We start from the raw sequence: 16,207 nt of genomic DNA, 5'->3' as shown, positions 1-16,207 counted from the left end.
GTTTAGGAATAACTCTGATGGTGTTAGTACTTTTAAATTCTGTACTTTAATGTCATTAAAAATGCCTAAATGTCCATGCTTTTTTATTTTGTCCTTGGTTTCACACCAATTTATCTTTGTCCCTCATAAATATGGTGTGATCTGTTAATTAGAACCAGAATTTAGAAAAACAGTTGGGTCATCTGTTAAATTTTGTTTCTTAAAGTTTAGAGGTAAGTTTTCCATTGACTGCTCTTATGATAAAGAAAAACAAAAATCCCACAATAACCTCACAATTGCTAGTGCACGTGTGAAGACATTCGGACACTCGACATCAGAATTAGCATTATTCTATGGGTTGTGCTTACTTCCTTTTCTGGATAACAACCCTCTTTTACAACTCAGATCACTATTTCCCTTCCTAGTGTTATTTATACATCCTCCCACTTGTTGATGGTCTTCCCATCTCTTGGAACCTCTCTCCTGGTTTCACCTTCTCCCCATCCATTACTTGACTTTTATCTTTAATTATTATAACAAAGAAAGCATGATCCTACATGACCTCAGAGTTCATACTTCCTACTTACCTGAAAGACTGCTGAACCCAAACACAGAAGAAGAGAGAGATGTCTTTCTTGAGGATGCGTGTTATAAACAATATTTAGAAAGACATCCAAGATTTCAAAGAAAGAACAACTTATTGAAGAACATGGGGTGGTGATGTTGGGGGAATGAAGATTTAATAAGTCCCAAATGGACTCACTACTTTGCATTTCTCTCTGCTTGAAGTGACCACTTAAGGACATACCAGTATCTATTGGGATCAACACAATATTGGTGACCGAGGAGGAGTTTCCACATGGAGGTTTGGAGAATGCAAGTACTTTTTCCCTTCAAGTTCTTTGGCCCACAGGGTAATGAGTAATGGGGAATGTTGGGCATTTAGCAGCAACAATCAGTCTGAAAAACTGTGTTGAAGGGGCAAGGAGGAGAGGGAATCAACAGCTAACGCTTTGTTATGTGAAGGCCTTCAGGCCCCTGTATCTCAGAAAAAGGGCCCCTTAGACTGTGGATGTAATGGTAACAGAGATATTTTGTCCCAATAGTCACAAGTTTGTTATTCATCCATATAGACTGGATTGGGGAGACGATGTGTTTCCATAAACCCTGTCTAAAGACATTCCATAACTCCAGACAAAAGGGCTAAAGGAACTTGAAAAATCATTTAGAAGCAAATAAAATTATACATAAATACAAATAGTGCAAAAATAAACTTAATGATGCAGTGGACCAGCACCTGGTCAGGATTCAGCACTTAGCCAGGATTCAGATTCTTGGAGTGGCTCATGAGACTCCTTATATGGGCCTGAGTCTCTAAAACAAAATTGTTTCCTTAGGGAAACCTGTAACTCTCAAAGCTCCCAGAATGCCTTCTTTTACAGGGATGATACTTTTATGCATCATATACACAAATCCCATATGTGTATAAGTACTATTCTTTTTTCTCTGTATTTTATTTATTTATTTTTAAAGTTAACTCTTTGGAGCTCACAGAGAGGGAGGGCAGCGGGTGGTACGGGGAGTGAAGGACCAGTTGTGAAGCCGTGGGGGAGAGAGATGAACCACTTTTTCATTTGCAAAGAGAGTGCGTAGCAATTGGGCAATACCAGTAGTTCCCAAGGTTTCCCTGGGCAGAAGTGCTGTCACCCTTAGAATCCAGCATTGTGACTTTTGGTAATTATATGATATGTTCCATAGTTAACAGAGGAGATGCCATCAAAAGTCAAGCAGTTCTAGATATCCATCACATCTGCAGTCTAAGCTGCTCAGAATTGAGGAGGGGTGGTTAGATATAGGAGTTGACTTACTGTGTCACACTCCATTCTGCTCAGCGCTCTCCAGCCTCTTTTGTCTTCAAAAAGAGGCAGAGGGCAGAGAAGCAGCCGCAGCAGGAGAAAAGAAGAGAAGAGAAGAGAAAGAGTAAGGATTCTATTGTTCTGAGGCTAGATGTTTGAAAACTTATGTCACCCCTAAAGAAATGCCTTCTCCCTCCTCCATAATTGCCCTGGCCATTTGCCAGAAGCACCAGCCACAGCTCCAAAAGAATACTGTCCTACCAGTTCCTTGAATCAGTTAGCATCTAAGCAATGTGAGCCTGCCCATATCTTCCCTTTCTGCCTTTTTCACAGCTTCCAAGAGCATGCAAAATGACCTGAGATTTTGTCTAAAATAGTCTATGTTGCTTGCATATTTAAAGGTAGTAAGGACACAATATGATTTAAAGGCTTTATCTGTTATTTTAAGGGGTACTGTATGGAGACACTTTTTTTTTTAAAAGAAATCTCACAATAGGAAATAGGATGACACACCTGTTCTATCTAGGCAGAAGGGACTGGAGTAAAATTTATATTTCTGACCCTAGTCCTATAGATATCTCACTCAGGAGCATGTGCTTTTTGCACAAATGATATTTTAAAAAGGGAACTTTTACAGGCTTATGGATGGCTTATTAATGCTGAACCCAACAAATCTGCAGTTCATGTGCATCAGAGTACCTGCTGCTTGCATTTGGGAGTCAAAACTATGCAATGAAAAAATAGAAACATGTTGCAATGTTTCTGGCAAGCAAGTTTTCCAGCAACTAGGGCCTCTAATGATCTGGCTGTTATAAATCATTAATGGAGTAAAACTTACAGCATTTATGGTAACATGACACATAATACTGTCCATTGTAAATTACACCACTGATTAACTTTCTGAACGTGCATATTCCACTGAATATAAGGACCTTAGAAAAATTGACAGTAATAATCAACACCTTAATTTTTTTTTTACTAATTGCAAACTTATTTCACATGATTTTAACTAGGAATAAAATTTTTAAAAACATTTTAATAATTGCTTCACTCACATCAAACTTTGAACTTGGTATAGAATGCACTGTGTGTCTCGGGCTGCATTTCATTAGAAAGAAGAAAAGTAGAATCAAAATGTGGGAAAAAACTTTTTTTCCACTATTAGTTGGAAAAGCTGGAGTTTTTGACTTTGACATTAACAATTTTTTTCCACATCATCGTAATGATTGATTCACAACTAAAGGGACAGCAATGGCTTGTACTTTAGCAATGATAGAAAGAAATTGTTCTTCTGCATATATTTTTAAGCCCATTTTGGGCAGCTATTCTCCCACAGAGGTGCAAGGATTTCTGCTGGTGCTAAAGTTCTGAATTTTCTATTGATGGGAGAAGAGACTCCTTGGCATTACATTCTTTCATATCATGAACACAGCAATTCACGGTTTTGTAATCCCAAAGCTAGATTAATGCCATGCACTTGGTTTGAGACTGCCTTTAAAAAGGATTGTGAAACTTCAACCAGCATGGAAATCTGTGGGTCCACTATGGGTAAGGTGAGTTATTATAATCCTACTACTATGCGCTGATTATCTATTTGCTTCTTGATGCAATTCATAGTATCGGTTGTGATCTTTCACAATCATTTTGTCCTGGTCGGGGGGAGAGGGGTAGGATCTACTCGGTCACTCTTGCTGGATCACCTTGTACAGCAAGACATTCCGGAGTGGGCCACAGGCCCTTTTCACTGGAGAGCCCACACCTCTCACACCTTCCTTTTGTGGTCTGCTACAGTCAAATCAGAATGGCAGCACTTTAGACTGGCATAAATGATGTCACAAGGTGGGGGCAACAGAGAATCAGGTTGATTGTCTGGCAAGATTCCAGGCACAGTATAAGGCCAGACCGAGTAAGGCCTAGTGTTACTTCAGGTTAATAGCAAGGAGTTGGGGGAGAGAGGGATGAGGTTTATGAGACTCTTATTCTGAAGATTTGATTGCCCTAGTTAATAGCTGTACTCAGTGATGGAAGGCACCTAGGCAATGGGCATCATTACATGTGTCTATATAAATAATTACAATTCTTTTGGACTTTTATGTAATACCATGGAATTAATTAGATTTTAATTGTTCTATAGCAGGCACTAAGCAGAAACAAATGGAACATGTCATATTGTACTAGAATGATTACATCATTAGATACAAACATACATAAATTGTGAATACACAGTTATTTGTTTACATTTAAAAAAATCTTATTTGGAAAAGAACCCAAGAAATTAAAGCAGTCAGACTGTTTAATATTTTACACAATTGAAGTCCTCTAGTGGGTGATTCACCCTAATTGTTAAAACAAAACAATCCAAAACATTATTTTAAAGTCCCTTGTATCGATGACTGAAAGTAAACATGTGATATACTAAGCAGCAACTGGAGTGGCATGTTTATTTTCCTTGCAAAATTGTCTGAGGATGCTTGTTGTTAGATGCTTTTAAGAGCATTACAGTTTATAACAGAAGAGTTTGTTTTTTGTGTGCACAACTGTCTATCTATAATTAGATAGCTTAGCAGTAATTTCTAGGATGTTTGCCAGAAATAATCATAAAAAACAGTACTCTGTTCATCCCTGGTGTAACTTCATTAATTCCAAAACAGTGACACCAGGGAAAAAAAATTGGCTCCAGGTCAGTTTATCCATTACAAAGCAGCTAGATTGATTTGCACACCATCTCCATGTATAAAACATATTCCAGAACTGTTCGTAATAGGAACAAAGGATCTCTCATGATCTCACAAACAGTTAGGGTACAGCCCCATTTTGATGTATGGGGATTATGAAACAACATTCCCTATGCATTGAAATGGGAATGAATATTGGGAAGGAAAGCATAAAAACCCTGAAAAACTGTTTAAATGTTTGGCCTGGGATTAATAATTTATATAGATGTTACTCAATAAATAGCGTCCTTCACAAATCACAGATTTTATTCCTTCTAAATCTTTGTGCAGCTTTCCATAATGTACTGGGCATTGGTATTTGTTAAATAATATGTCTGTAAGGTGGACAAACAGTAAAACCATATCTTGTAGAGCTGTCAATGTAAAGTGGTAAGAACCAGTGGCAAAAAGAGACAACTGCTGTTTTGAAATATTGTTTTCTGATATGATAGAGTTTTTTAATATTTAATGTTTTCCTCCCAAAAGTTTGGTTATGTCTAAATCTCATTTTGAATTACAGGATTTTATTCAGTTTCTCTCACCAGTAGCTTTGAATGCTATGGTATATTATAATCTTGCTTAGTATTTGCCTTTACATTCTATTTTTGTTTTTTAAATCAAGTTAATGTATGAATTGTTTTATCCAGTCCACAAATTGTGTGACTCGAACGTACACTCCAGGACGCTGGGGCAATGCACATTGATAGCCAAAGGATGTCACACCTGCCAAAAGCCACCTGTTATTGTCTTGAGTCATCAGGGACCCTCCTGAATCTCCCTGCAATATTGAAATTCAAGAGTTAAAAAAAGAACTGCTCTTTATCTTAAAGTAACTTTGGATCTTCAAGCTGTTTTGTCTGTGTGTGTATCCCAATTTTGGTGCACATGCTCCTGATGTGCCCAGAAGGGGATCTATCTGAAGAAATACTCAAAAGAGAACACTATTTACTAAATTTTTTAACATAATGTGCGATCTTAAGCTCTTAGACACCTGTTAGTCATGAACTGTATCAGCCATGAAGCATAGTAGAACTCTTTGCATTAATTGTTTTACTTATCAACTTTAGGTTATATCCTCTTACCCTGCACAAATCCTGTATAGGTGGGGTTTGCACTGGGGACTTCTGAAAAAGGTCTGGGGGAATAAAATCTCTCTCTCTCTCAAAGGCTGAAGAGCAGCTGCAGAAGCTCTCTCACTCTGTCAGCAACCTACAGGCTGTCTGTACTTGCTATATCCTTCCTAATTCATGGTTCTTTGATCACTGATTACAACACTGATTTGTTGCACTCTGTATAGTATTAAGGCCTTGCTCTTCCCTCTTCAGTGGGGCATAAGGGGAAACAAATAAAAGCAAAACAGGTATGGAAAGCCTCACAAGCTTAAGGAATGTGAAGTGGAGCCAATGCAGTATGACCTCCTTTTTTCTGGGAGTCTGCTATAACTCCCTAAAGGCAACTTCATTTGGTCTAATCTTGCAGTTATGGGGCACAAGCCAGAAGCAGCACAGTGTAGATCCAGTGAGAACCACATTACGTAGCATGCTCCCATTAGAATGTGATGAAAACAGTCAGCAAAAACAAAGACTTCATGCCGCTAGAAGCAGAACTAAGTGGAAGCTAGACGCAGAATTCAGTGCTGCCTGCTTTCCCATAGAGGGGGAGTGCATTGTAGGCTGAGCTGGGGTGGACAATGGCTCCTTAGGAAGCTATGCTGCTAGAGGGCAGGAAGATCATGAGAGCAATTTAGTTGGGGATTGGTCCTGCTTTGAGCAGGGGGTTGGACTAGATGACCTCCTGAGGTCCCTTCCAACCCTGATATTCTACGATTCATGATTCTAACAGTGTTGTCTTGTCACAGAGAAGGGCATCCCCTGCAAGTTGTTGGAGCTTCCATTTCTTGAGGATCCATGGGGTCTTAATGCTTGAAGATAATGCCCCCTTGCTGCTCTCCATCCATCCAAAGTCTTTCTTAGGCTTGTATCAGCTTAGTATTTAAGCTTCACACCTCACATTTCCACCCACAAACATCTCTTCCTCCTGAGGAGATTGCTGACCAGAAACTGTGTGAAGTTCCACATGTGGCACTTCCAAAACCCCATATCACTCTGTAGTGGGTTTTTTTAATATCAGAAAGGTTCCTTCTGACCTTGAAATATATGAGCTTGTAATCTTTGAAGCATGTATCTTGTTACAGTATGAAATATGTAAGGCTCTGAGTAGAAATTATATTCTGACAGCGAGTAGCTAGTTTTTAATGATCAGAGGACCAACCACTGAGCTGTTCAGTAATTAGAAGGAATATACTATTAGCAATACAAATGGGTTGTTTTTACTTACCTGACAGGAATCTATTCCTCCTTCATCATAGCCTGCACACATCATATTCTTTGTAATATTATATTCTGGCATCTGTTGTTGGCATTTCTCATTTGTTATAAGAGGGACCTCTGCTTCTTGCAATATGTTTGCAGTGGAACCTGATCAAAATACAGAGTATACACAACCAAATTGATCAAAATGCATTGAACAAACTACAGCCATTATTCTTAGTGATTCAGAAATTTCACTCTCATTACACAGCACTATCGAGGGCCTGGGTTGCCACGTCATTACTTCAGTTTATACCTCACTAAAATGTATCTCAGAACTTAAAAGGCCCTGGCTCACTATCATTAATCGATTTTATCCTCTGTGAGGTAGAATATATTAACTCTATTTTACAGATGGGGAACTGAGGTTGGGTATATTATGTGCCTTGCCCAAGATCACAAATTGAAATAAGGCTGAACTAGGATTTGAATACCGGTCTCCTGAGTCCCAGTCCAGTGTGCTGTGCACTAGGCCCTCTTTACTCCTCACTCATTGGAATTATTCTTGAGTAAACAGTAGTGAATGACATCCTGAGCTTTTATAATAGGAATCACAACTAAATTTTGTTTTTCAAATAACTTAATGAAGACCATTAAAATAAATGAATATTATTATGCATGGATATAAGGATTAATTAAATGTGGCTTTGACTATCCAGATTCTTTGAGTACATTGTATGATTTTCAGTTGGTCATTTTAACCCCTTACACTAATGTATGTTATTAATTATTAACCACAGTTTTATGGTGCAATTGTACTCTGAAAGTAGCTCAGCAAAAATGGCAGAGTTATTCCATGTTTATTGCTCTGTGACATCAGATCCATAGGCTTGATTTACAAATGAAAATGTAAATTCTCAGCCCTGGAAATTCAGTCTAGGCTCTAACAGTCAAGCTGCATCTTTCCTCTGTATGCATCTTTACCAGTAATAATAATATCCTATGAGCCACATTCTGCCATCAGATTCCCCTGTACGACCTCCTTTGTCTCAGGACAGAATTTGGCTCCATCTGCAATAACAATCTTTGAAAAGTAGAAATCTGCTTTATTATGAAGTACAGTATAAATACATTTCAAAGTGTGCTCATTTTTAAATTTTTTATTTAATTTTTCTTTTGGGTGGGTTTATGTAAGGAACATAAAAATCGGTTGCAGGCTGAAATTTTGGCAAATTTTAAATTTTAAAATAATCATTTGGGACATTTTAAAATGTTAGCCACCGAAAACATGTATGTGAGAATTCTCTGTCATTCATGTGGTTGGATTGGGCATGGCAGCATGTATGTGTCATGGCCCACAAGTCATAAACCTGGGTTTCCAAGGTTCATAGCCGGGACTGGCAACCTTTGGCACGCGGTCCGCCAGGGTAAGCCCCCTGGTGGCCAGGCCAGTTTGTTTACCTGCCGCATCCGCAGGGTCAGCTGATCGCGGCTCCCACTGGCCACAGTTTGACGTCCTAGGCCAATGGGGGGTGCGGGAAGCAGCGTGGACCGAGGGATGTCCTGGCGGCCGCTTCCTGCAGCCCCCATTGGCCTGGAGCGGCGAACTGCAGCCAGTCCGAGCTGCGATCAGTGAACCTGCGGACGCAGCAGGTAAACAAACTGGCCTGGCCCGCCAGGGGGCTTACCCTGGTGGGCCGCGTGCCAAAGGGTGCCGATCCCTGGTTTATAGGAACAGCCATACTCCAACCCTCCATCTGGCAGCCTGCTAAGGCTTGCTTACCTGGGATCCAAGAAGCCCAGCCCCAGTTTGAAGCTCTGCCCTTGCAGTACTTTTGGTGGCATCCCGGAGCAGCTGATTGGCCTGCTGGTCCAGCAACAGGCACAGGAAACAGCTGGGCTCCACCCTGTTCTGGACTTTGTCCCCTCCTGCTTCTGCTCCTCCTCTGGCTTGATTTCCTGTCATGTGATTCATGGTTCTGACCTCCAGTTTGTCTCCTGACCCTGACTAGTGACTCTGGCTCTGACTACTAGGTCTGGCTGCCCACAACCCGGCCATGACAATATGGGATCTTTGTTAAGAACAGGCAGCAACCCTGGAAATGTTAACACTGGGCCTAAATTTCAGCATTTTGTCTAAAATGAGCCTAAATATGTTTTTAATTTTAAAAAAATTAGATAAACAGCTCCTCCGCTGAAGTTTCTCAACAGCAGACATCCCCTTTTCTTTCCCCCACTTCTGACGAGCTTGTGGTATGGCATATGAACTGCCTGGTGCTCATCCAAACTGAACAATCAGATTTTATGAAAATGGCCTTCGTCTAGAATCATAGAATCATAGAATCATAGAATATCAGGGTTGGAAGGGACCCCAGAAGGTCATCTAGTCCAACCCCCTGCTCAAAGCAGGACCAAGTCCCAGTTAAATCATCCCAGCCAGGGCTTTGTCAAGCCTGACCTTAAAAACCTCTAAGGAAGGAGATTCTACCACCTCCCTAGGTAACTCATTCCAGTGTTTCACCACCCTCTTAGTGAAAAAGTTTTTCCTAATATCCAATCTAAACCTCCCCCATTGCAACTTGAGACCATTACTCCTCGTTCTGTCATCTGCTACCATTGAGAACAGTCTAGAGCCATCCTCTTTGAAACCCCCTTTCAGGTAGTTGAAAGCAGCTATCAAATCCCCCCTCATTCTTCTCTTCTGCAGACTAAACAATCCCAGCTCCCTCAGCCTCTCCTCATAAGTCATGTGCTCTAGACCCCTAATCATTTTTGTTGCCCTTCGTTGTACTCTTTCCAATTTATCCACATCCTTCCTGTAGTGTGGGGCCCAAAACTGGACACAGTACTCCAGATGAGGCCTCACCAGTGTCGAATAGAGGGGAACGATCACGTCCCTCGATCTGCTCGCTATGCCCCTACTTATACATCCCAAAATGCCATTGGCCTTCTTGGCAACAAGGGCACACTGCTGACTCATATCCAGAGAAGGATTATAACCAACTTCTTGCATCCAAATGCTCCTGAAGGCAGGAATGTTCAAAATCTGAATCTGAATTTTATCTCTCTCTGCATCCTCTGTTGCTTAGGCAAGATGGAATGAAGTGAAAAGCAGGATTTCAGCCTTAAATCTACAAAAACAAAGAAATGATGGACATTTTTTTCCATATGAAGAGTACTCCATTATAGTGAATGTCAAAAAATCAGTGATAGTATATGACCTTTTTAGAGATCTTTAATGTCACAGAAGGTAGCTGAATAAAGAGAGGACTGGACTGGTACTCAGGATACCTTAGTTCTAGCTGTGGCTTTGCCATTCAACTGCTGGGTGATACTGTGCAAGTCTTCTCGTCACTCTGTGACTCAGTTTCCCCACTTGCAAAATTATTATAACAACACTTCCTTTGTAAACTGCTTTGAGAAATACTGATGAAAGATGTTATTTAAGAGGCAGATATTACTATTATATACAAATCCCACCCACAAATATGTACAGGCAGCTCACATTGATTTCTATTGTGTGCACACAATCAGAAACATGATAATGGAAATCAAACTGGAAATAAGACATACTTTGTTAACAGGGAGGGAAATTAGCCATTGGAACAACTTCCCAAGCGATGTGATAGATTTCCCATCACTTGAAGTCTTTAAAACGTAAAGTAAAAATACATCTCTGACATCAAACAAATTTTTCTTCATTATTTTGTGTGGTATTTTTAAAAGTGTGGTGACTCACCTTGATTTGTAGTTCTACCCCAGCCAGCAATAGAGCAATTAATTCCTGGCAAAAACTGTTGACTTGCTTCTGGTAAGCAAAGAGGCTGTATGTAATCTGTGAAAGAGAAATAATTATTTTCAACTTGTTTCCAATATTCTGGTTTTTGTGATGTCAGTTACCAAAATGCACATTGATCCAAACACTCTCTTCCTTGCTCAAGCAAAATGTCCAACAAGCGCAGGATTGGTTTTCCCAAGATTATATCTAATTTATAAGGACAAGTCCAAGTATCCCATAAACCTGTCATTACTGAGTAAAGTCAGGTTGACTAGTCCACTTGGAGCTAGCTCAAATTAATTCATACAGAGTAAATAAATGTATAAGAGAAGATCAACAATCCTACCTGTATAATTCACTTTGAATTGAAGATGCATCATAGCAATGTCACTATTTTTTGTGCGCTTGTTATAATGAGGATTTATGACAATTTGATCGATCTTTTGAATTACTGTTTGAGGATATGTGAGATTCAAAGTGGTATGCAAGCCAAGCACTCCTTTCCACTGAGATGGTATTAAATTCCTCCTAGAGATTGCAATGAATATTCATAATTATTTTTGATCAAATGAAGGACTTGAACAATTTGCCATGTATAATTTGTATTAATCTTTAATCCCCTCAAGAATATATATACACACATATACATACACACTTTGTATATTTTTTCAGATTAAGTGGAGTAGCATATTGTCATTTGAAATTGCCTACAGTTTTCTGACAGCACTAGTGGCCTAAAGTTTAGTATCACAGAATTGTCAGTAAATTTTTGGTATTAAGCCAATAATACATTTATACAGAGTTGCTTGGACAATAGTACAATTATTGAAGAATAATTATTATGACCCTTTAAACAGCTGAAATTAAAAATTCCCATGCAATTAATTATCATCCCGCAGATAGAAAATTATGAGCATGAAATACCATGGGGATGGTAGACTGAGGATATCTACACTGCAACTGGGAGGTGTGATTGCATCACATATAGACATACCTAAACTAGCTTTAATTAAGCTAGCTCAAAGCTAGCTCAAGTTACAATAGCAGTGAAACCACTGTAGCATGGACAGTGGCTTCTTGAGTATGTATCCAGGGTTTGGGGTGGACAAGACTAGACCCATTCTGCCGCACCTTCACAGCTATTGTTACTCAAGCTAGCTAGATCAAAGTTAGCTCAGGTATGTCTAGACATGCTGCAATCATACCTGATTGCAGAGTACACATACCATTAGAAATCTAATTTTTAATTTTTTTTAACCTACAGCTGAAAAAAAAATCTAGAAAATCAGCATTTAAATGAAAAAAAATATGACAAGTTTGTTCCTACAATCTGTATTTATTGCTGAGCTGTATCGGATGTACTTTAGTTAGAGACCTGCTTTATGGCTGAAGTTGTTTTGAATCATCAAATGTCCACTGAATGAACTGATTTACAAACAATATAAATACTTATGATCCTGGTTGAAGCTGAGCACCCAGATTTCCTTCAGTCTCTATAGTGATTGAAATGCAACAAATATTGGTGTCTGTAAAAAAACAGTGATGAATACAGACTATCTCTGAATATGGTGAAAATAAAATTCATGTACATCTACATGATTAACAAAAACAAGATGCAAGCAAACACCTCAATTAATGTTCAAGATGTAGAGGTAGTAAATTATTTCAGTTATCTGGGATACATATATATATATACATATATACATACATATCCAACCAAGGAGGCTGTTCTAAAGAAATTGGAAGAAATGTAGGAATGGTTTGCTCTGTAATGACCCCCTAACAAAAATTTGGAAAAAAACCCGTAGAATCTTAAAACATACAAAGTTTCAGCTGGTGAAAAACTTTATTTTCTCAATAGCAACCTATGGATGTGAACTGTGGGAAATTAAGGCTTCTGACAAGAAGAAAACTGAAGCCTTTGAAATGTGGTGCTGGCAAAGACTTTTGCATATCTCCTGGATGGAAAAGATGAGGCATGTTTATGTTTGGAACATTGCTGGAGAGAAGCAGACTCTGTTGTCAGAAATCAACAGGCACAAACTTATGTACTTTGGTCACATCAGGCACAGAGATGGAAATAACTTTGAGACAGTTATCACAGAAGGAATGGTGGCAAGTCACTGTAAAAGGGTATGATAATTGAGGAGATGAATAGATGGTGTGTAGCAGATTATTGGGAAGTCATCTGCTAAGTGTTCATAGGTAGCAATGGATAGAGAAGGCTTCAGTAAATTCTGCCATGTCACCAATATTCAGACATAAATAAATGGATTTTACTTACTTACATTAGTGATACCTCTTCCATGGTTTTTTAAACACTATGTTTTCCTATTCTTGGTCACCTCTACAGCACTTTAATTGTAGACATAATGGTAACATATTGTAGGAAATATTTTAAAATATACCTCATCTCCTCACATTCTGAGTAGTGCACCATAGAGATTACTTGAGTTGATTAACACATCTATTCAGACAAATGAAATTCATTCCAATTGTATAGAGTAGTGTAAATCTTGATCAGTCTCTCAGTGTATGGCAGAGAGTCATAATTACACAGGCAATACTAAATTTACCTTTATGAGATATGTCATTCTTTACTCTCACACCATTGGGAAAGCTCTGAGTGAGTAATGCAGACACCCAACTAATTACAGATAAACTGCAAATGCTTGATGAGGTATCATATATTTAATGTATACTACCTTCTATTTTCAAAAACGTGTCTCTTGATTTAAGTGACTCCTTACTGGAGTCATTAAAATGTGGGGCTACTAAAAACTCCTGGAGCTGTGAGCTGGACTCCATCTCTTATTAGGAGAATGAATAATTCAGTACATAATAATTAAATAATGAGCTGGGTTGTTAACTGTACCTATCACTAATTTCAGGTTTTTCCCTAGTCTGGTGCAGACTTCAGTGGTAATGTCATTTTTATAAAACTGGGTCCCTGCTGTATATGCGTTTTCACCACAATATTATACATTGGGGGATAGGAGAGACAGAGAAAGAGAGATTACATGTTTGAAAAATACTACAGAACTGTCTCAAGTCCCCTACATTAATTTTTCCTCATATTTTCTATTGACTCTGGCTATTCTCCATTTGAACAGTTTTGTTATTGGGTATGATTTTCAAGTACCTAATCTGAATCATTTATCTGATGGGCCTTCGAATCACTGAATAATTCTTTTTCAACTTTGAAAATAAACAATTAATTTGGCAAAACAACATTATTCTAGCATGAAAAAGTCATTTTACTGAGGCAAAAATAACAGAATATTATTAAAAGCATAAATGTAAGCCCTGATGCTGCAATCAGATCCATCAGAACATTACAATATAGGATTGGAAGTACCTCCTGGGTCAATGAGTTCAGTTCCCTGCTATCAAAGGCAACCACATCTATTCTCTTTCATAGGATCCATAAGGGGAGATCCCTGTGAATATGTGGTTCCTATTGACTTCAATGGGACTCTATGGGTTTGTTTACATTGCAATAAAAAACCTGCAGTACCAAGTCGCAGAGCCCATGTCAGCAGGGCCCAGGTTGAGGGTCTAAAAATTTCAGTGCAGACTTTCAGGCTTGGGCTGGAGCCTAGGCTCTGAGACCTTCTTCCCTTGCGGGGTCTCAGAGTCTGTGCTACAGCCCAAGGCTGAATGCCTACACTGAAATTTTATAGCCCCGCAGCCTGAGCCCTGTGACCCCAAGTGAGCAGACCAATGCTGCAGGTCTTTTATCACTGTGTATACATACCCTACGTGGCTAGCAGTGTTGCCTCATGCATATCTGATTGACAGGTTAGGGCCATTCTGTAACCCAGCTTTATGAACAAGCATCTTTCCATCATTATACATGAACATTTTGGGAGTGTCAACATGGTATATGTATTAACTTAAGGAGAAAATAAACATTACCCATATACACAGTGCGCTGCTGAGACTAGCCATTCATCACTGATGAGGGAAGCTCCACATGTAGGTCTTTCATTAAAAAACAGTGAGACTACCCAAGGCCAAGCTCCTTTTTTGGCATCACTTCCACCTACAATCCTTCCACTGATCTCCTGAGTTATGAATCGTTTTCCACAAGCTGGAATTTGAAAGAGGAGGGGAGGTCTGAAATTAATTTATGCAGTATTTCAAGATGTGCCCAAGATACAAAGTTCCAGTCTGGAATTGGATCTGATCTTCCCTAAAGTTCAGGGGGGTTGGGGGACGTGGGAGGAGGGGGTGTTGGATCTTCTTTTTGTTTATACCCATTGTATGCAAACAACTGAAGATTGCAAATGTTCCTGCTTCATGGTTTATATGAAAATACAGTTTCTATTTCACTGCCAAAATCTTTCAAACAATATACATGAAGTTTATGGACCTAATAATTTGATTTTTAAAGTTGAAGTTTCTTATGAAATATTTACTTACGTTTATTGTTGCATTGCAGATGAATCACCAGATTACTGAGACACTGTTTGCTAGAATGAAAGCAAAGTTGTTAAAAACACAGGTATCTGCAGGCCAGGTGACATTACATGAGTATGTTTAAGTGCAGTTTAGAATCACTACAAAACTTCTGTTTTGTTTCCTTATTCTAAAGGAAAACCATGGTGTTAATATGCAGTAATTTGGCTGTACTACCCAATGCTTAAATGGATATTATGCACATAATTTCTCCTTTGCTGAACATTTGATTAAAAACAGCGTATTATAGAAATAAAAGTAGCTTAATCTTTAGGGGGGAAATATCATCTGCTAAAATTCTGAATCCAATACAAACTGAATTCAATATGGATTTTTTGCTGCCTTCTTAGGTGTTTTCAGGAACTTGCCACTAGAGATCAGTGTAACCAAAGAATTAATATATATATATATATTAGTCTGATATCAGTGTAGCTTTCATGGAGATAACACTGCACTGTAGAATATATATAGTCACATGTAAAGGCCTAGGAATTATTTAGAAGAGACATAAAGCCAGAAGCCTGAAGAGCACAAGGCCACAGATCAAAACTACTCAAGCATTTCTGACACCCAGAGGTTTTAAGATTATCTTCATAGCTTGTAATGAATCTGAACACTGGGGACAGTGCCTGTGCCACCAATTAAATTTGATATATACAAAAATATACTGGGAAAGAATGTCACTGCAAGACTAGTTTAATGCACAGTTTGTTTTTTAAATGTATACAGAGTAATATAGCATGATTGTATAAATGTAGCTATCAACATTTCCCTATTATACAATAACATACACTCTCATATTGTAATCCAGAATCACTGTATAGTTTTCACATTGCAAACATCTCCTATTTTCAGTCTTACATATAACCCCAAGGATGTGGTTTACACCATTGAAACCAAATTCTTCAGTCTTTACTCAAACTCCCATTGAAAACTCATAAGCCCTTGTAAACCAGTTGCACATTGGGCCATCTGGCAGGGAAGATGAATAACATGGCACAGAAAGGGGTAGGGCAGGGAACACACACCTGCTCCCAGCAGGATTGCACAGTAACTGGGAACTTTTGCATAGGAGCTCCATCTCTACTAAAATGCCTTACATGGATTCCA

At 38.8% G+C, this 16,207-nt stretch overlaps 1 protein-coding gene across 1 annotated transcript in view; it reads right to left on the bottom strand.

Moving 5' to 3' along the window:
• Positions 1 to 4,430: 4,430 nt before the first annotated feature.
• Positions 4,431 to 16,207, bottom strand: part of TMPRSS15 (transmembrane serine protease 15) — an 85,393-nt gene continuing 73,616 nt past the window's right edge. Inside the window, exons 19-24 of the mRNA XM_043505736.1 lie at positions 15,062 to 15,111; positions 14,555 to 14,729; positions 10,983 to 11,164; positions 10,598 to 10,693; positions 6,887 to 7,026; positions 4,431 to 5,327 (exon numbers count right to left, since the gene is read on the bottom strand). Of these exons, the coding sequence (XP_043361671.1) occupies positions 5,172 to 5,327; positions 6,887 to 7,026; positions 10,598 to 10,693; positions 10,983 to 11,164; positions 14,555 to 14,729; positions 15,062 to 15,111 (799 nt within the window). The 3' untranslated portion in view covers positions 4,431 to 5,171. The remainder of the gene's footprint in view (positions 5,328 to 6,886; positions 7,027 to 10,597; positions 10,694 to 10,982; positions 11,165 to 14,554; positions 14,730 to 15,061; positions 15,112 to 16,207) is intronic.

This window comes from Dermochelys coriacea, chromosome 1, assembly GCF_009764565.3.
Source record: "Dermochelys coriacea isolate rDerCor1 chromosome 1, rDerCor1.pri.v4, whole genome shotgun sequence".
Lineage (NCBI taxonomy): Eukaryota > Metazoa > Chordata > Testudines > Dermochelyidae > Dermochelys > Dermochelys coriacea.
The sequence above is the reverse complement of the archived record's forward strand: the minus strand, read 5'-3'. Positions and strand labels throughout refer to the sequence as shown.